Below are 20,765 nucleotides of genomic sequence, written 5' to 3'. Positions count from 1 at the left end.
AAAGAGTCCAGAGTAAAAACACTAGAACACACTACAGACCAAACACTCAGACTACGAAAGTGCTAATTATTATTTATTAAACATTTGTGAATATTTGACAATATTGTATATATTGAAACTTTTCAATATAGATACATAGATTGTATTTGTCATTGATGTTCATTTGGTAATAAAATATGCTCAGCTAAAAAAAGAAGTCTCTCTGTGTCCTTCAATCACTTTTTTGAGGGACCTCTAATAAAATCCATAAATTACACATTACATTATCTCTATCTAATTATCACCTCACTACAAGGTGAGCAAGATGGTGTGAAGTTTTAGAGATGAGGTTTACATGAAGCTACAGCTTACATCAGACGTGCTGCTTAGGCTATAAGCATTATGACCTAAGTCATGAAAGTTGTCAAAAAAGATTTTTGTTTACGAAATGTGAGATGCCTCAATTTCACAGTTTGGCTTCATCAGTTAAACATGCAGGGCAGAGAACTTCTCCATCATGCGGTCAGTAAGGGGAGAGTTCGGCCGTAAGGCATTCCGCTCCACCAGTAGGGACCTATATGGAGAATTATGGATGTTATTAATATCATATAATGAGCACAAATCAAAAATCAGTACTCATCACTAACATGTAGTTTATGGTTATCTAAATGCCAACCCCACATCTAGCTGATAGTCTATAGAGGCTGCTTTAATGCAAGAAATTACATGTGTGTTTGCACAAACTCTTTCTTGTTTACTGTAGCAACCAGCACGAGCTGGGATGACAGCAGGTGGTTGTTGAGAGACCTATAAATAATGAGTACAAAACACCACCACTTAAACTAGACACAGTGGCAAAGTAAACATTTGAAGCTCTTATTTCATGAAACTCCCGTAGCAGTGCCCCGAGGGGCAGATAACTCTTGTATTAACCGCACCTGTGTATTAACCACAGTCCCCAATAGCCCAGTGAATCAGAATCAGATTGTGCTTTAATCAGAAAGGAGAATAAAGAAAGAAATGCATTCCCATGTATAGCCCTCCCCTGTGTATTAACCGCATAGCTGAACACATTTAGCAAGATCTACAGTATGTATAAACCTCAGCTAATAGGCAAGAAATTAAGGTAATATAGACAAGTAAACGGCAAGTTACTAGCCAATCAACAGATGGAAATTGTAACCTCTACATGAATTGATATCAGAAGTAATGAAGAGCAACACTGGATTAAATTAAATATTTCCAAATTAACTGATGTTATTTTTTTATTTTAGTTAGATGTTGTTATGCCTTTATATACTCAAAGCAAGTACTGCACGCAGGAAACTAAGGTTTTATTTTAGTTCCACGTGTAGTTCAGAATAAGTATCTGACTTCAGAAATTATTATATTTCCTACATGCATCTCAAACATTACATAGGAGACATGTTTTGGAAATTAATTTTATGTATAAGATCCATCCCGGTCACGGACATATATTGCTCAACTGCTATCTACTTTTAAAGGCCCCCTAAAGAGTTTTTTTACATTAAAATAACGTTTCCAAAGTCATTTCGATGGCATATGAACTCTTAACAGGGCACATAGCACTTCTGCTGCACTCTGAGCAGGTCTTTTTGCTTGTAAAAGTTTGGTGTTCGGGTAGGATCATTGCTTTTTCTACAGACTGCTGTCTGTGTATAACCTCTATATTATATCGGAGTTATGTTCATACTTTGTTGCAAAAGACGCACACTTAGCTTTGTTTATTATTGTGCTTCTCAACTGTAGGGAGACCATGTTTTGGCTACTGGCCAAGTCCTTTTAGGCAAGTCCCCCCACTCTGTGGCCATCTTACCATGCACTTTGGGCAATTCTCAGGCATCTATTTTCCTATTCGAGTGAATGAGGAGGCATACAAGAAGGGGCGGGATATGTATAGACTACTGCCATATATTGGCATTACAAACTAACCACATGCATTTCTATGGAGGATTATTTGAGTGCTGTGTCTTCTCGTTAGAAAGTCTCTGCTACTGGTAGCAGAATGACTTCACTCATACCTGGCATACTTCTGATGGTGTTAAGAACTAACCCCATGCATTTCTATGGAGGATTCTTTGTGTGTGTGTGTGTGTGTGTGTGTGTGTGTGTGTGTGTGTGTGTGTGTGTGTGTGTGTGTGTGTGTGTGCTGGTAGCAGAATGATTTCACTCTTACCTGGCATACTTCTGATGGTGTTTGTCCTGAGATTTGATGGCAGCATGCAGGAGCAGCAGGTTGAATACATCTCTCTGCAAGTACAAACATTAGAACGAATGAGTGTGTGTGTGTGTGTGTGTGTGTGTGTATATATATGTGATATTGATTTGTATGATATTAATGTTTTATGTTTTCTTGACCTCATTCTAAAAGCCTGTCTCTCTGATGGCTGTGGCCAAGGTCTCAGCTCATCTGTCTTCAAAGCGGCACTGTGCAAACTAGCTCACAGGACCACATTTGGAGTCGTGCTAATTAAGCGAAGAAAAAAACAGCTGTTACTGCTTCATTTACTGCTTCATTCTGTCCAGACATTCAAAGACGCAATGAGGACTCATGTGAAGGCAACCTTCCCCACAGTCTGTTTGACCCTCAAGCCCTAATGTCTGAATATATGAATCACTTTATAAGCACCAGTCTCCAAGGATAGATGAAAAACAGTTAGAGAGAAAAGAGGCTCTACTTATGTGCACATCAACACTCATTATCTGGTGAGTGCAAAGTTTGAAATGTTTTTCGGTCTATCTGCTAATGCTTTCTACATGTACTCATTTTGCAGAAAATTTCACAGAGTGACTTAGATATACATAATTCTTATCAGTATGTGTGATTCCTGGGTACTGAACCCATGGTTAAAGCCTGCACCTATAAATAAATAAATAAATAAATACACACACACCTGACAAAACCTGAGTCCCTGAATCCCGAAACAATGAAACCCTACAATAGTACAACTTCAAACTGAACAGTCAGACACGTACAGTAGTTGGACACATAAGGTGGTTAGATCCTAAATTCTGGAACCAGCCCATGACTGGCTATGTGATTGGGTCAGTTCTGCCCTCTGCGTTAGTTGTTAATCAAAGATCCTTGATTCAACCCTGTCTGTGTTAATGGTGCTGTGTAATGACACTGGGGAGTAGTTGCTTGTATGTCTGCAACTCTAAGTGTTCCTTGCCACAATTACACTCTCATCTACACTGCCATAATTACACCTTACAGTTTACATGCAGAATTTTTGTTCAGTTTCTGCCTTGTCTTGCCTGCCCTCCATTGTTTTCGCTCTCCAGATACTCCCACAATTCCCCCATACACTCTAGGCACTTCCTGTCATCAAGGATTTTTGACAGGAAGGCACTCAGTACAGAGTGTCTCCCAGACATGACCTGAATGCTGCCATGCCAAAGGACGCATATCAATAGCAATCTCAGAGAGCCGCAGACGCATGACATGACCAAATCCCTCTGACCATTTGAAGGAAAAAGAGTCTTGAATGTGACCTCTTATATTATTAATGGCTGGCCGACACAACAGACCCTCATCAGAGGACCGCAGTGGGCGATTGGGGATGTAGAGTTGCATCATGGAATTCAAATAGCAGGGAGCAGATCCAGTAAGTGTCCTTTAGGCCAGAGCTATAGGAAGCCAATGAAGAGTACATAAGAGAGGAGTTACATATGTCTTCTTTGGCTGATTAAAGACCAGGCGTGCTGCAGCATTTTGACACTCAATAGTCAATATATGACTGAACTACATCACAAGGCCAGTTTGATCCTTCTGTGGCATCTGACTTGCTTCCTCTTCCTGTTCCTGATGAGTGTATTGCTCACCTGCGCATCGCTGCCCCCTATGTCACTGATGCGGTAGCGCAGCGGCTGCAGGAGCTCCACCACGCGGCCGTAGTTGCCCTGGTCGTACTCCACCAGCGCCTGGCACATGGGCAGACCCACGCCCTCCGCCAGCTGGTACTGGTGATTCTCCTCTGGGTCTCTGGGTACACATGGGGCACACACAGAGGCATGACGCGCACGCACACACACACACACGCGCATGCACACACACACGCAAACCCGCACACACGCACGCACGCACGCACGCACGCACGCACACACACACACACACAAAGACACACTTACAATTAGGTTGCAACCGCAAAGTGGAACTGGCCAATACTCAAATTTTCAATGTTCTTGGCTTAATAAAAGTCAGTTGACTTTTACTCTACAGTAGACCACACTTTAAATTTAATTCACAAGATAACAGGAAAGAACATTCATTTCCATGCTTAACGTCACTATTAACACATACAAAGTAGGTTACCAGAGGGTTTCAGGAGCGACAGAATGTTTTGTATTAACACTTTTCATCAGTTGAACAACAGAACTTACTTTTGCATTTGTATGTGTTTGGCATGCTGATACTTGCTGACAAGTATATACAGTATATATATAATATTGCCACACTTGCATATGTTTGGACAGCCGCAATTATCTGCAGACATTTGTTTTCAAACCTGGCAGCTACTATGAATTACGGAAAACGTTTTCTTTGAAATTGAGGCTAGGCAGTGACACATAGGCTGTTAGTTCCCAAGTACTGAAAACCTTTGTCTGCCTTGACAGCAAAGGCAATTTGCCTTTTGGAACAGAAGTGACACTGTCTGATGATGGAGGGGAGAATGATATACTCCCTGACGTACATCCTCTCTACTGTCACGTTAGACTAATGAGTTTCCCTTAAAAGAGAAATAAAAATAAAACTGCAGGGATATTTGTTTTTGTTCCAGGGACAGGTAAGAAGACATCGCATAAATCTAAGCCATGATTCATATCAGGCAGTTTTAAGGAATGCTATATCTCTTTCTTGTAATAAATATTTCTCAGATTCACACCACAATGTGGCAAGAGTCAAATCTAGAAAAATGTTATCACTGTAATGTGGTGCTTTAGTGGCACTTTATAGCTGGAGATCCCAAGTTTATAGAGAGGCCTAAACTCAAAACAAACAACGTGCTTCCAACAGCCACAACACACATCCCCAGATGCAGTAAATGGATCTACAGTACACAACAGAATGCGAATGACATAGTCTGTGTGTCTGCTAGATGCTGCACCCTAAAAGCAGAAGTGTATCTCTGAGAAAGTGGACAACTGCTGGTACTCTAGAGGGTCTCACTGGGGGAATACACACTCCTGTTACGCAATACTACGGCATGACCCTCTCGGAGCGTGCCTTAAGTTCTTTCCAGTGTTCATGGCCCACTTAAGAGTCCCACAAAGTCTCGTAGGATTCACCGCCAGAAAAAACTGCATGCACGCCAACATAGGGTGTGAGTGTGTGTGTGTGTGTGTGTGTGTGTGTGTGTTTGTTTGTTTATGTATGTGAGGGTGTATGTTATTTTGCATAAATGTATGAATGCATGTCTGCCCTTAGGCATATTTGCATACACAAAATAAAACTTTCCAGAACTTAAGTCTTCTAACTGCATAATTCTTTCTATGGGTTTTGTATAATAACGTGTGAGTATCAGTGTATACATAATCCTGAACAGTATAGGAGGGCTCAGGTAGAATGTAGAAGTAGAAGTTCACATACATGCATGTACACTACCGGTCAAAAGTTTGGGGTCACTTAGGGCAGCAGTTTTCAGATTACATTATGTGCTTACATAATTGCAAAAGGGTTCTCCAATGTTTTCTCAGTTAGACTTTTAAAATTATATTAGATTAGTAAACAGAATGTGCCTTTGGAAAATTGGATGAATGGTGAATGAATGATATTGCATTAAAGATCAGCCATTTCTTTCTACAACAGTCAAGAACCCTTTTGCAAAAATGTAAGCGCATAATGTAATCAGAAAACTGCTGCCCTGATTAAAAAATTATAATGCATCTGATCTCAGCTGGTATTCTGTCTATAATGGAGTGGAATGGAAATTTCCAAGTGACCCCAAACTCTTGACCGGTAGTGTATGTCATGTGGTGTAGGTGTGAGTGCAAGCTCTTTTGTGTTTGTGAGCTTGCAGAAAAGTGTGCAGAGACGGGGTTTGTGTGTGTGTGTGTGTGTGTGCGTGCGTGCGTGCGTGCGTGCGTGCGTGCGTGTGTGTGTGCGCGCGCGTGTGCGTGTGTGTGTGCGTATGTGTGTGTGTGCGTGTGTGTGTGCGTGTGTGTGTGTGCGTATGTGTGTGTATTTGTGTGTGTGCGCGCGTGTGTGTGTGTGCGTGTGCATTTTTGTGTTTGTGTGTGTCTCACCGAGCTCTCTCCCTCAAGCTGTCCAACAGACGGTGGGTGCAGTCAGTGGCGCCGCCCCCCAGTGACACCATAAGGAAGTGCAGGTCGTTAAAAAGTAGAGTATGATCCTCACTGTGAGGCTCAACCACCTGCAGCATCTCACGATAGCGATCTTTCACACTTACACCTGAAATCACACACACACACACACATACACACGCACGCAAGACCACACACTTTATAACCTTAGATTTCTAAATTGAGTGTGTGTGTGTGTGTGTGTGCAAGCAAGAGAGAGAGAGAGAGAGAGAGAGAGAGAGAGAGAGAGAGAGAGAGAGAGAGAGAGAAAGAGCAAGGCCACACACACTTATACTTTTTTCAGTATTGTGTGTGTGTGTGTGTGATCTCACCCTCCATCTCCAGCCTGTAGAGAAGAGAGCAGGCGTCCACTGTGTCCAACATGGCACCTGTGGACACACACCGCCGGGACACCTGAGGAAACAAGCACACACACTGGGTTCCAAAACCACTCACAGACACACACACTGGGTTCCAAAACCACTCACACAGACGCCCTGTCTGTCCCAAATTACTCTCACTCAAAAGCTCAGGAAAAGCTCTCGGCAAAGTTTTATTTACGGCACAAACTAGTACAAAGTACAAACTAGTATACATTTCTTTTTTACAATATTGATGAATGAGTTTTATTTCTCAATGAATACGAATCGAGGGCAAATGTGTCATTTTAAAAAGGAACATTTTCTGCAAGGCTAATTCTGAGTACCGTATAATACATCATTTTTCTGATCTTTTCAACTACTCTTGTAAAATAATATGTTGCTTGAAGTCTTTGAACCTTGAATTTGGAAAAGAACTTTGCCAGAAATACACTGTGCCATCCCTCCTCTCTTTAGAGTACCATCAGAGGACTTAAAAGGCAGTCGTATCACTGCGCCTTAAAAGGCCCAGAGAGTTCCCACTGTTCAGAAGCAGGAGATCTTTCAACCCTCTCACTGGTGCTGCAAAGCTTTGAGCCAACACATCCTGATTGGGAACAGCCCACATGTCAATCAAGGGGTTACGTATGCACCTCTGAGTGCTTGTAATCCACATGCTTCCATACTTGTGATCCCCCCCCCCCCCCCCCCCCCCCCAACCACTTTCATTACTCAAAGGGGGACATGCTGTAAAGTAACAGGACAAGAACTTCCTCTTGGGGAACAAAATTCAGAAGTCATGTTGCGAATACTGCATTTTCGTCTGTAACAGAAAAAAAGCCCTGCAACAACACCCCTGCCACCCCACTAACCCCCCCACCCACCCACACACACACACACACAACCCCAGGCTCAACCTTCTCCAAGAGTGAAGAGGGAGGAAATGTGTGTGTGTGTGTGTGTGTGTGTGTGTGTGTGTCGATCACATGACCGCTTTTACACTTCCCTTCTTCCCTGGAGTGCGTCTATGGCAAGCGGCAAGTGCATCTTTCATTTTTTTGCTTAGAGATTACAGCAAGTGTTATCTGGCGTCGGCATAATGTTGCATCACGGGCTGCCAGCGAGAGCACTGACCTGGCTGTCGTAGATCTTCAGGGCCGCCTCGTACTCCCCCTGCAGAGCCAACAACAGGGAACAGAACATCCTCAGGCAAAATAATGTGCCCCTTTAAATAATTCAGAAGAGAGACAGAAACAATGGAGAGATGGAGAAAGGGCTGGAGGAGAGAGAAATGGCAGCCAGTGAGCGGGAGAGTGTGGGAAATAGGCTTTCTAAGTGGGAACAGTATGGAGTGCTGAGAGCAAGCAGATGAGCTACTCAAGAAATGAATAATTCCTGAAGTGCGCTGTTTTGAACAAGCTGGGAGATGAAGTGGTTGTGGTTATCTGCTGTGAGCAAACACACAAACATTGGTGTGTATTGGTGAGAACATGTGCAACACCACACATGCACGCACACAAGACAGACAGACAGACAGACCGACCCACACAGGGGCACACCTACGCACATCGGCATAGACAGGCATAGGCTACACACACACACACACACACACACACACACACACACACACACACACACACACACAGGCACACAAGACAGACAGACAGACAGACCGACCCACACAGGGGCACACCTACGCACATCGGCATAGACAGGCATAGGCTACACACGCTACACACACACACACACACACACAGTGCTTGTTTTACTCACCTTTTCAATGTGATAAAGCGCCCAGTGCCAGTAGTTATGGCAGGCAAGCATGTCACATCCCTGGGGAGAGAGACAATCAGATAGAATATTCAGCTATTTATCCGCTTGTCTGAGAAAGACCGAATGAATAATCTAGCAGCACTGGTCTATGGAGATTTTCACAGAGCATAATATCAGGGGACAGAATTGGATCAAAACCACCCACTACAAAACAAAAACACTTATTCTCAAAGCTGATGTAAACATGTTGAGCTCAAGTGTCTAGACATGATGACACTGATTTAGTGGTTTTGTTCCTTTATGTCCCCACAGAAAGAAAGACATTTTGCATTTTTTTTTTTTTTTACAAAAATAACAGGAGCCCGGTTAGTCTTTCACTAGCTTAGTGTTTTGTTGTACAATAAATAATAAGTCCTCCAAGAGACACCCACACGTCTCTGATCAAGCCCTCAACGAAGTTCTGAACTCCGGGCCTTTGGCATATTCTCTAAGATTGCATTGTATTACACTGCCTTGCATTGTACTCAACCACACACAGAAATACGCACATATGTATGCACACACACACACAGCGACATACGCATGCCCACACGCGCGCGCACACACACACGCACACAAACACAAACACACACACACACACACACACACACACACACACACACACACACATTTGTGCGAATGAACTGCCATTAAAATGGCTCAGACACTCTGGGTCTGGCATTCCTCACCACCCTGTTGACCACTGACCTCCCAGTCCTTTTCTGTGGACTGCATGAAGTTGAGCCCCTTGTCCACCTCGGCTTTCATCTCATGGACGTGGGCCACAGAGTGGACACACCAGGCGTCGTTCGGTGCCAAGGCCAGCCCCTGCAAAAGGCCAACGGCACAGCACGACAGAATAGCTGAGAGCTGGGTCGAGCGCTACACACACCACACACGGAGCACTTTACGCTGCGCTACGCTAACTAAGAGCAAGCTCTGAATCCTCAGACACTCACTTACTCACTCACTCCACTAACACCACTACGGAGAAGCCCATCAGGGCTACAGCATTACAGTACTAATTATATTAATCCACTTCTACTTTATACACTCATCTATATTCATAAACCAATATATTTCAGCTTCATGTCCATTTGTATTAACTCATTTTGACAACTGACTGGAATAATGCAACTAGAATAAAATTAAGTTAACGTGTTTAATGTCCTAATCTCTTTTGTAATAGAATGTGTTAATCACAATATCATACATTCATTCACTTATTCATCCATCTATATATCTCCACCTTGGTTGAGTTAAGGGGAAACATTAAGAGGCAGAGTCTTACTTCTTTGGCCACTTTCTCAGCCTGCTCGTAGAAGTGAGTTTCAAGAAGGCCAAAGGAGTAGAGGCCCTTCAGGTAGCTGGGGAAGAAAGGTTGGAGGAAAGAAATCAGTTCACTGGTGGCAACATGCCAATACTGAACAGAGCCAAGAGAGTGAGTGAGAGAGAGAGAGAGAGAGAGAAAGAGAGAGGTTTGATCTGACAGGTAGAGTATACACACATAGTACTTGATTGATTGGTAGGCAAACATCAAACAAAAAACTATACTATATTGAGGCTCTGCTCCACCATGACATCGACCTGTGAAACTTTCCATATAGCTGTTTTTATCAGAAAGATGGCAAACGGAGGTAAATAACATGCATCCGATACAAAAACGGGCCTCTCACTCGCCTTCATTTTTTAGACAGTTTAGCCATCATCTACAAGTTCATTTTGATGGTATATGCTCATGTTAAGGAATAACCTGGGTGAACCCAGACAAACCTGTTAGCAAATTTGAATTGGCTCTGCAGGTCAGTTTGGAAAAGATCCCATTGACATCTGTTTCCAAATCCATGGGGCCGGCTTTATATGATGACAGAGCAGTGCATTCAACCCGACTAATAGATGTGCAGATGGCGACAGGGTGAAGCAGATTTGGAATTGAGTAAACAACTGCATTTAAAACCTTTGTTTACAAGAAAGATGTGTTTGCTGCACTTCTGTAACGATTTAGTAAGAGTTTAATGCACCCATTTAAGTTTAATTTCACTGCTGGTTACGCCCCTGGAAGACTTAAATGGGAAATTTGGAAATGGGCATCAATCCTTTCCAGACGCACATTCAAATGCTAACAATTTGTTTGTCTGGGTTCACCCAGGTTAGTGAAGGATGGACAGACAGACCAATCGATACCATCTTGGATATGTACCGTGACGTTCAGGCTTCGGTGCAGCACACCCCATGAAAATGTAAAAGAAAAACTTAAAAGCACAACATTACCATGTCATAATAGCCATTTAACTATACTACCAAAGCACACCATTTGTTAGTACAAACTTGGCTCCTGATGGTGCAAAGTGTTTACACACCTAGAAATCTAGACGCGCCCTAGCGGCGGCAAATTAATTTGCTCAGCCTGTACGTCTAGTAGCAAACCATAGGAATTTCTATTGGCTAACACCGTGGATGTTATCCAATCACAGCGCTCTATTTTGTTAGAATCTTAAGGCGGGCTTAACAGGATAACGACAGTCCTGCGACGGTGAACAACAAGGAAGGTGGCTATGGCGAACGAAGAGCGGTTGTTTGAATCGGCGTTGGCGTCAACTTTGGAGGAGTTGGACTTGTGCTTTTCTTTGAAAGTTGAGCAACACAATGCACTGAAGTCATTCCTTTCGAAGAAGGATGTATTTGCCGTTTTGCCGACCGGATACGGATATGGTCGTAGCGCTGGCCTATTGCATGCCTAGGCAGTTTGAAAGACAATTCTCTGCCCGCCCCTTGGATTAAGCGAGGTGAATGGCTCGATTCCAGACTATACATTTCAATGATATAGGATGGCCCGCCAGGCTAGCACACCCCGTGAAAATGTAAAAGAAAAACTTAAAAGCACAACATTACCATGTCATAATAGCCATTTAACTATACTGCCAAAGCACACCATAGTACAAACTTGGCTCCTGATGGTGCAAAGTGTTTACACACCTTTTTGGTTCTCTCTAGTATTACACCAAAACCCCTTACTCCATTACAAAAGCACTTTAATTAGTTTTACACCAAAACCCCTTACTCCATTACAAATCACTTTCATAACAGGCCATGCAGCCTAGAATGCTTTAAATGAAACAAAAAAAAAAACCTTTGTTAACATCTTTACATATAATCAAGTAAAGGAGAAAAACAACGACAACTAAACTACACTATTGCTTACCTGGACAGGGGTGTGTGGGGTTTGTAATAGGGCAACACTCTGGCCACGGAGTCCCTCATCTGGGTCTGGTAACCCAGGTAGAAGAAGCCATCGTGGGCAAACTTGAGAGCCAGCATGTCTGTGGGGTGTTCCACCAGAATCTCCTCCCACACGTCACAGGCTTTGGACAGAGCTCTGCAACACAGGCACATCGGAAATAATGACCAAATGTCAGTTGTATACAGCAAAGATGTTAAATGTTAAGTTGCTATTGGTTGGGGACTTCCAACAGTGGCTGATCAACAACCAAGCCAAATGAATACAATACAACAGTAATACACAATGGGCTAAAGTCAGCCGTAACGCCCGCCACAGGCTGTGCCCGGGATCCGTAAAGGCACCTCTTCATATTACAGCATGCGATGACCACAGCCAATCACACAACAGGGTGTGAGGTACAACTATAAGCAATGGATCGGATCTATAAGACAATACTAACAGAAATGCATTCTTTTTTTTATGAAAAAAGTAATCATAACAGACCTCTATTCAACCACATTGTAAAATTAAAAGTTATTAATACATTGATGTACAGCTGTAAAATGATATTATTTCCATCATCTTTTGTACAGTAAATGTATGAATATGCTACAAAAGTGAAACAAAAAAAACTTTCGGCACAATAAAACCAATTCTGCCCTTATTCAGTCCCCTGTATGGGACAAAGGAACTGTATCTATCTAATGGCTCACAGAGTGGATGAGAATACTGTATCAGGCATACACATCAGTGCAATTTCCAAATGAAAACTACTTAAGCTAGTGCTGTTTGCTAGTGATGGTATGACATTTTTTTTCTAGACTGCTTTGGCACTAAATTCAAAGCAAACTGTGCCTAAAGCCAGAGTATAAACATTTCGCTATCTCACATTTTCTAGCTCTGCCAGTGGGATTGTTGTTTCTATATTCTATTTTTGTTGAGAGAGGAATCTGACATTAACCCAAGGGCATTCAATGAATAACATTTGTGATTATTGGTATCTAACAAAAACAATGTAATGGTATTTCAGCAGAAACATTTGCCCTTTTGTACAGCTGAGAAATGACACAAGCCTGGTAAAAAACAACAAATCAATATGATGACACGGTGGTTGTGAAATCCATGGACTGATCCGTAGATGAAGTCCACATTCATTATCTCACTGGGTGAGGCATGAAATCAAAGAACACAACCAAATATTTAAATGTTCTAAGAATAACAAAAACAACCATCATAATTAGGCCCATTGACTCATTCTAATATTCCATGACCTTGACCTTTGAAGTGTTGGTTTAAGAAGGGGTTAATTATCTCACAGTAGGTGAACTCATATGCCTCATTAATGATGATGCTACAGCAGAAATCTGGAGAACTAACAAGTAGTCTGAGTTTTTAAATCTTCTTTTCTAAATAAATGTCTCCTAGGTTGTTGTTATGCTCGGAGCAAAAGGCACAGTACCAAATGGCCCGTTTTTGTGCCATCATAATGCACTGCCATAATCTGTGGTCCATTGCAAAGATTAGGCAAGTTATTGCAGAAATTGATTTTGGAACCACAAACCAAAATGATACAGGCATCGTCATGCTGACATAAGCTTCTATTACACTGAACAGCAATTTGATTCCCTTTCAGAGTCAGGGAGCAGGAGCTCAATATGAACAAAGCTGACATGAGAAATCAAATATTCAATACGAAGACCAATGCCATTGTGTAGTGGCAAATGACTATCACAAATACCCACCCACGCCTCTGTTTATGCCTTAGCATTCATGCCTATCGTTCACATCTAGCTTATTTGTTTGCACACATCATTTGTCACCTGTACAGTTGACTAATGTAGGGATTAGTGTCAATTAGGCATACACAGGCCTACCAGAAGAAGAGGTCTGAGAAGGCCGCTGAACTAATGAACCGATAAGTGACTATACGAATTATCTGGCACTCCGTGGCAGAAGCTGAAGTGGGTCAGTTTGAAGCAGACCAGATAAGCTGACCTGGATCTGAGCAGTGCTCCTACCCAGTCTCCTCTCTCTCCAACGCCTCGGCTAATGAAACAGCGTTCTGTCCATTAGGGCTCTGACTGGCCCTGAGCCAGCACAGCTGTTTCACTCATTTAATGCTTCAGTGGCCTGCAAAGGATGACGAAGCCCAGGAGGAGGTTGGAGGGGAGTGGGGAGAGGAGGGGAGGAGATCGGAGGGGAGCAGAGGAGAGGAGAGGAGAGGGGAGGAGAGGGGAGGGGAGGAGAGGAGAGGGAAGGAGAGGCTGAGGTCCTCCAGACGAGTCTGCATAAGTTACTCCAATCCTGCTCGCACAGGCCTAGGCCTTGGTGGTGGTTAGTGATGTTCCCCCTCCACTTTAAAGCACTTTAAGGTGCCTTGAAAAGTGCTATATAAATGCAATGTGTTGTCTTTGTTGTTGTTGTTAGGCCTGATTCTGCCACTTTTCTGAAATACAATGGATAACAAGTTTTGGGAATAGCCACTTCACTGGACTGCTACTGTGCGGTACCAGTTACCAGAGGTGGAAAGTAACTAAATACATTTACTCACGTTACTGTATTGAGTAGTTTTACTGTGTATTTTGTATTTTTTTAAGTAGTTTATAAAATCGGTATTTTAAAATTTTACTTGATTACATTTTGAGTGAAGTATTGTACTTCGCTACATCAAAAATCCCATCCGTTACTCGAGTAAAAAAAAAGTTAAGACTAACGAAAACAGAAAGGGAGAGAGAAAAAAATCGCGCCCTGATAATGATCAGCATGTAGCCTACAACAGGACATGAATCAACCTGGCACCATGCAGACTTTCTGAAAGTGATGGAGATGGAGCTGGATCACGAGATGCATCAGATTACATGTAGGGGAGACCGGGTATGGTTGTAACACATTTTTCTTCAGCACCTAAAACTACCAGTTCTGGAACTTTTTGGCAAAGTACCCACATTTGTCTACTACAAGTGGTGAGTCTATTTTTTCACACCCTGTGTACCCTGTTTATGCAATACATCAGTATATCAAATGGAATTCCATTGTTTTTCTGCATTTTTTTACCTGTTACAATCTACCCCAATAGATGTTACAATCTACCCCAGTAGTGGGGTAGGTTGTAACAAAGGTACACACTGTATTTGTCATAATCTCACAAATTCTGTAATATAGTTGAAGAGATTTAAATGGTTGCCACTTGTAGTAGACAAATGTGGGTACTTTGCCAAAATGCCTGGTGAAAATGTTGTGCCCCCCGTATTCCACTTTTCAAGGGCCCTCTCCTCCATTGGGGCCCTATACTTCTCACTTCCCCCCCCAGTTCGACGCCCTTTAATCTGCTGAACCTTCTGCTCGTTTCCAAATATAAAAAAAAACTCTCTGCAACTCAACATTGGCGTGCCTGCCTCAGCTGCCTGTGAGGGGCTTTTCAGTTGTGCTGGATTACTGTTCACTGCAAAGCGACCCAAGGATGAGTGCAACTAACTTTGAAAATCAACTACTGCTCAAACGGTGATTTTACACATATCTCCATTTCTCAACGTCACCGAGTACTGTCTGTATGAACAAAACTGAAACAATCGGTTTTACCTAGCTCGAGTTGCTGCAGCTACAGCGTTACACACTGGGAGCATGAACATGGCTGCCTTAGCTGCTGGCTGCAGCAACTCGAGCTAGGACCAAAGTGCTTTTAGGCAAGTACCTCCACTCGGCGGCCATATTGCAACGCTTTTTGGGCACTTATCGTGCATCTATTTCGGCAGAAATGCATGTGCGTAAGGCTTCATGACACCAATCTTGCTTCAGCGGCGAGATCACAACAGATGATTGGCATGATGTCTTCATAGCACACCACATGATTGGCTCAATGTATTCACAACACACCACATGATTGGCTCAATGTCGACGCAATGTTGCCGCGGAAGGGTTGTGATATGTGTAGACAACTGCCATACGTTACAAACTAACCCCATGCATTACTATGGAGGATTTTTTGAGTGCTGTATCTCCTCATTAGAAAGTCTCTGGTAAAACTGGTTGTTCTGGTACCCCCCCCCCCAAAAAAAAAAAAAATACTTTACTTTTACTTGAGTACATTTTCAGATCAGTATTTTAACTTGTACTTGAGTAATATTTTATCAAAGTATTGGTACTTTTACTTAAGTACAATATTTTCATACTTTTTCCACCTCTGCCAGTTACATGCTTTGGCAGAAGAAATGTAAGACATGAACTTAGTCTCTGTATCTATTGTCCCCTCTACTTTGTTGCCGAGGCTACAGGTTATATCTGCAATGTCTTCATCTTTACCGTTTGTTTTGTGTTCTTAGGTTCTCATGTGCTGTTTCATTATGTTCATCTATTAGTGATGCAACCTTGTAATACATATATTAATTAATTGGGGGCAGCCGTGGCCTACTGGTTAGCGCTTCGGACTTGTAACCGGAGGGTTACCGGTTCAAACCCCGACCAGTAGGCACGGCTGAAGTGCCCTTGAGCAAGGCACCTAACCCCTCACTGCTCCCCGAGCGCCGCTGTTGTTGCAGGCAGCTCACTGCGCTGGGATTAGTGTGTGCTTCACCTCACTGTGTGTTCACTGTGTGCTGAGTGTGTTTCACTAGAGACCAAATTTCCCTCACGGGATCAAAAGAGTATATATACTTATACTTAAATAATTATAAATAATATTTGCTGACCGTATTTATCTGTTTAACCCAATCTCCCTCTCCAGTTGAAGCTATCTGTTATCTGCTATCTGTGACTCCGTTCTTACCCTCTGGAGAACAGCTCCATGGCCCGAACATGCTGTCTCTCTCGAGGTGTGATTTCCTGGGTCTTGGCCAGTTCCACCGTCCGTCTTACGGCACTGGCCAGACGCTCATTTCGCTCCACCGACGACGCCGTGCCAACCAATTCCAGGCCTGTGTTGATCACGTGACCCATCACTTCAAGGGAAGCAGACAATACATTGGTTATCTTAAGGGTTGTCTTACCTGAAGTCCCTTTCAATAGCACAGCACTGTAAAAGTAAGTGGTCTGAAAAGTACAGTAAGTGGTCCGTTCTGAATTACAATTACACAGTGCTTACTCTTTCAGTCAACTTCAGAGAAGGCCAAAACACAAGACCCCTAAGCCACTATAACTTCATTTTGGACCCCATGGACACAGTAACAGTGTTGAAAATGTGAACACTTCCATCCCTGCTCTTTAACCAGAAAGCTGGTGAATAAAATATTCAAAATATATTGAAATATTCAGGTGATAATATTCACTGTGGCTGTTATTTACTTCAGAAATCAGCAAAGCAGCTGCTGAATTGCGAAACTGTAGCTATGAAATGGACATGTGACACATGATCGAAACAAATATGCTTTTGTCAGTTAGACTGCAGTTTTGTCAGTTAGCCTACAGTTAGATTCTTCAGTCTATAGTAAGTCAGTGGGAACCAGAAAAGGCAGGCCACAGAGGTGACGTCAAGGCCACATGATCATCATGAGGGAACACATAAGAGCTTAAGCCAGGCATCACACAGAACAACACTGCACTTTTATACACCCCCCCCCCCCCCCATATATCTGGGTTAAACATTTCTATGACTTAAAGGGACACCAGGCAAGCCTGATGCTTTTTCTCTACGAAACTCCCACTCGCTCGGTCTGAAGCTCTTTTCCTTTTCTTTGCGTCTTCCGTCAAGGGTTTTCGCTGCTTCTTCGCCGGCTCTGCCATTATACACACGTTTGCAACAATCTCTAGCGTTTCGTTAGCCTGCCTCTGTGCTGTAAACTGAACCTGCTTCGGTTGGCGGGTAGGATACACCGAACTTGCAAGTGGGATATTCTTCCTACAGGCAGTAGGGGCGGGCGAAGAGAGCCTTCATTCGCCCCGTAATGAGTCATTTAACCATATACCGACTTACGAAGATGATTAATTAACACAAAAACGTTGCCTGGTGTCCCTTTAATGTCGAAAGGCCATGTTCACACCAGGAGTGTGAGGTATATGTGTATAGGGGTATGTATGTATGTATTCTAATGCATACATTAATGTTGATGTGCATGTTGAACATGGTGTGAAGTAAACAAACAAACAAATAAATAAATAAATATGTATAAATATTGTATACATCCAACAGGGAGCTGGTGAGTTTGAACTGACTAATGCATAGAGAAACCCGTAGGAGCTTAAGAAGGATATGCAGGGGATGTGCTTGAGGAACAGATTTGAGAAGGCATGAGGAGGCCCTACCCCCCTCCCCATCTCTCTCTCTTTATATATATATATATATATATATATATATATATATATACACTGTATCCCTCTCTCTCTCTGGAGACTTAGTCAGAATGATGGTAAATCAGGGAACAGGCTTTATTCTTTCAATGATGTGCATCAAGGGAGAGACACAAGTTCCACCAGGACTACTCACCCGTACAGTATCTCTAACGAAACAGGGGAATATCATTGACTTAAATATGTTACACACGAACTCTGTTTGAATATGTATAGGTAAAAGGGCTGACCCTCCTACACTCTAAATGTTAATGAATACCTATCAGAGTTTTGGTCACCTTTAGTTGTTCTGTATGATAATTGACTGGGGTGGCCCTTAGTGGTCTACCCCCCAAACCCAATTCTCCAAACGTAAGTGTTTCTCACACCTCACTATGCTTCCGGGCTCCAGGAGGTCTGAGTGCCAGAGCAGGAACAATAAGAATCGCACACAGGAATTATTCTGATTCACAATTCTTTCAGGAGGCCCTACCTCTCTCTGTCTCTTGCTTCAGCAATTTTGTTGTCTTATACCTAAGCAGCAGATATGTCAGGTGTTTGATTGTAGTGACTTGATGTTAACATTACCACCATTATTCCCCACAATTAGTGTTTTGTGAAGCCAATATGTTGTTTTTCAGTATCAGAAGATATTGCCTAGATAAACCCAGACAACCCTGTTAGCAAATTAGAATTTGCTCTGCAGTCCATCTGGAAAGGATTCCATTGACGCCTGTTCCCGTTTTACGACTTCCAGGGACATAACCAGCAGTGAAATTAACTTAAATTGGTGCATTAAACTCTTATCAAACCATTACAGAACTGCATCAAAAACATCTTTCTTATACAAAGGTTTTAAATGCAGTTTTTTTACCCAATTCCAAAGCTGTCTCACCTTCGCCATCAACATAGCCATTATTGTGTTGAATGCACTGCTCTATCTGTCATCATATAGCCCACCCCATGCTAGATAAGCGAGTGAGTGTGATTAAATCAAAAACGGGAGTCAATGTGATCCTATCCAGACCCACCTGCAGAGCAAAATCAAATTGGCTAACAACAAGTTGTTCTGTGATGTTCTGAACATAGCCTAAATTCACAATAGTAGCCTAACATTCTCACATACCAAAGTCTGGATCTGCAGCCTGAACCGCAGCGATGCAACCCTCGATACCGCCCAAGGTGGGATCATTGCGCCACTGAACATACTGTAAACCCATAAACATTAACACGTTAGATAACTCTGACCTGGGGTTGGGGCTGGCAGAAACTGCAAAGGTTGCCAATATGCACCGAGCCACAGGCACATACCTGTGTAATAATAGCATCATACATTTTGCAGGCCTCATTGCTGGTGGTGGACAGAGGTAAACCCTCAGCTTTCCAAGCCTGCCAAATGCAAATTAATCTTTAGGTCAGCAACAGCATACACCATATGGTGAGCGCACAACCATCAACGAGAACATCATGTGTATAAAGTGAAACATTGACAATGAATAACGACAATGCAAGTTATGCAACATGTGCTTGCATGGAATCAGTAGCCAATCAGAATGAGGATCTGTCAACTTAATTTAGCTCACACCGTTAAGAGTTATATTCTGGAAAAGCGTTATAAATCTAAGTTAGGCCTATGACATGTTTTAGTTTTTGATGCTGCCACCCAGCCTACTTCGTGATTAAAACGAGACGTAGGAATTAAACTAGTACTAGTACTACTAATTAAACCTACTATATTAACCAGGAATGTTACAAACGATAGCCATACCTGACAGTCACGAAAACTTGCAGCAATCATTTTCAAATAGTCTTCCACCCGTTTCCTGCAAAGGCCACAAGTTGTAAAGACCATAAGGACCGCCTTCAAAATATTGCCAAATGTCGGGATGGAAAGAAAATCCGGAGTAGAGTTTTAATAGGAAGTAGCCCAAGGAATGACTGCTTGCAAATATCGGGTTGTGGAATTAAGCATAGCCACACTACTACAAAATATTGAAAAACAAAAGTCAACATTTCAAGATTCCAAGTTAGCAATATCCTAGCAGCCAGCAGCATCACTTCCTGTGAGACATTAAAGCAACACCAAAGAGTTTTTTCTACCTTGAGATAATGTTTCCAAAATCGTTTCAGTGGTTCATCAACTCGTAACAGGTTGAACGGCACTTCTGCATTCGCTTCGCGCCCCTCTATCGGCTATAACCGCACTATGTAAGTTTGCCAGATCGGGTAGCGGATCTGTAGTTCGATGGAATGACACTGAAACTACAAATGTGACTTGCATCTGATGTCGCAATACATCGTACTTTCATAAAATCATGCAACATATTCTACCTTGTCTGTGGACATTGTTATTTCCAAAGCCAGTGCTGGATAAACAAATAGTGCGTGTGACAGAGGAAAAGTTCTTTGGTGTTGCTTTAAAGCAAATGATGCGTTTAGGCCATGCAATATCCAATCTATAGTAGCCTAAATATCAGGGACCTTCTGTGATTACGTTGGTTTTCCCAGTGCGGGTGTTCATGTGCTTTGAAGTTGAAATAGGTGGAAAACATGGATGTCACAACAAAGGTTAAAACATATGCTTATTAAACAACTGTATTTGCTTAAAAATAATGGTGTAAGACGCTTGTGAAAGAAGGATATGCAGCTTTCAAGTGACAAAAAACGGCAAATTCCCAAGCTCACATTATTGTTAGACGTGAAAGTCCACATGAACTACAAATAAACAACGTGACAAGTCCACAACTGGGCAACTCTTCCCCCAGTTTCCCACCTCTTATTCCCACACTCATCCTCCATTTTTCCTTATTATT

The 20,765-nt window shown here is 42.5% G+C and overlaps 1 protein-coding gene across 2 annotated transcripts; it reads right to left on the bottom strand.

Moving 5' to 3' along the window:
• Positions 1-60: 60 nt before the first annotated feature.
• ttc38 (tetratricopeptide repeat domain 38) lies at positions 61-19,822 on the bottom strand. Of its 2 annotated transcripts, XR_006035254.1 has the most exons (15): positions 19,721-19,822; positions 19,264-19,341; positions 19,079-19,160; positions 16,457-16,628; positions 11,677-11,850; positions 9,766-9,841; positions 9,183-9,302; positions 8,436-8,495; positions 7,797-7,835; positions 6,636-6,717; positions 6,247-6,412; positions 3,826-3,985; positions 2,359-2,466; positions 2,177-2,250; positions 536-553 (listed from the first exon to the last, which is right to left on the bottom strand). XR_006035254.1 is itself a non-coding variant. In XM_042111421.1 (14 exons), the coding sequence occupies exons 1-14, from the start codon at positions 19,802-19,804 to the stop codon at positions 466-468; spliced, it is 1,455 nt and encodes a 484-aa protein (XP_041967355.1). In that variant the 5' UTR covers positions 19,805-19,822; the 3' UTR covers positions 61-465. The 2 variants fall into 2 exon arrangements, 1 of the variants encoding a protein (XP_041967355.1); XM_042111421.1 differs by lacking the exon at positions 2,359-2,466 and having other exon boundaries at positions 61-553.
• Positions 19,823-20,765: the final 943 nt, after the last annotated feature.

Source organism: Alosa sapidissima, chromosome 11 (genome assembly GCF_018492685.1).
Source record: "Alosa sapidissima isolate fAloSap1 chromosome 11, fAloSap1.pri, whole genome shotgun sequence".
Classification (NCBI taxonomy): Eukaryota; Metazoa; Chordata; class Actinopteri; order Clupeiformes; family Clupeidae; genus Alosa; species Alosa sapidissima.
The sequence above is the reverse complement of the archived record's forward strand: the minus strand, read 5'-3'. Positions and strand labels throughout refer to the sequence as shown.

Coding starts and splice junctions, on each gene's coding strand:
- ttc38 (XM_042111421.1), bottom strand. CDS start 19,804: ATGGTCTTTACAACTTGTGGCCTTTGCAGGAAACGGGTGGAAGACTAT. Junction 19,342..19,720: donor CAAGTTTTCGTGACTGTCAG/GTATGGCTATCG, acceptor TGCATTTGGCAG/GCTTGGAAAGCTGAGGGTTT. Junction 6,718..7,796: donor TGAAGATCTACGACAGCCAG/GTCAGTGCTCTC, acceptor TTGTTTCCTCAG/GTGTCCCGGCGGTGTGTGTC.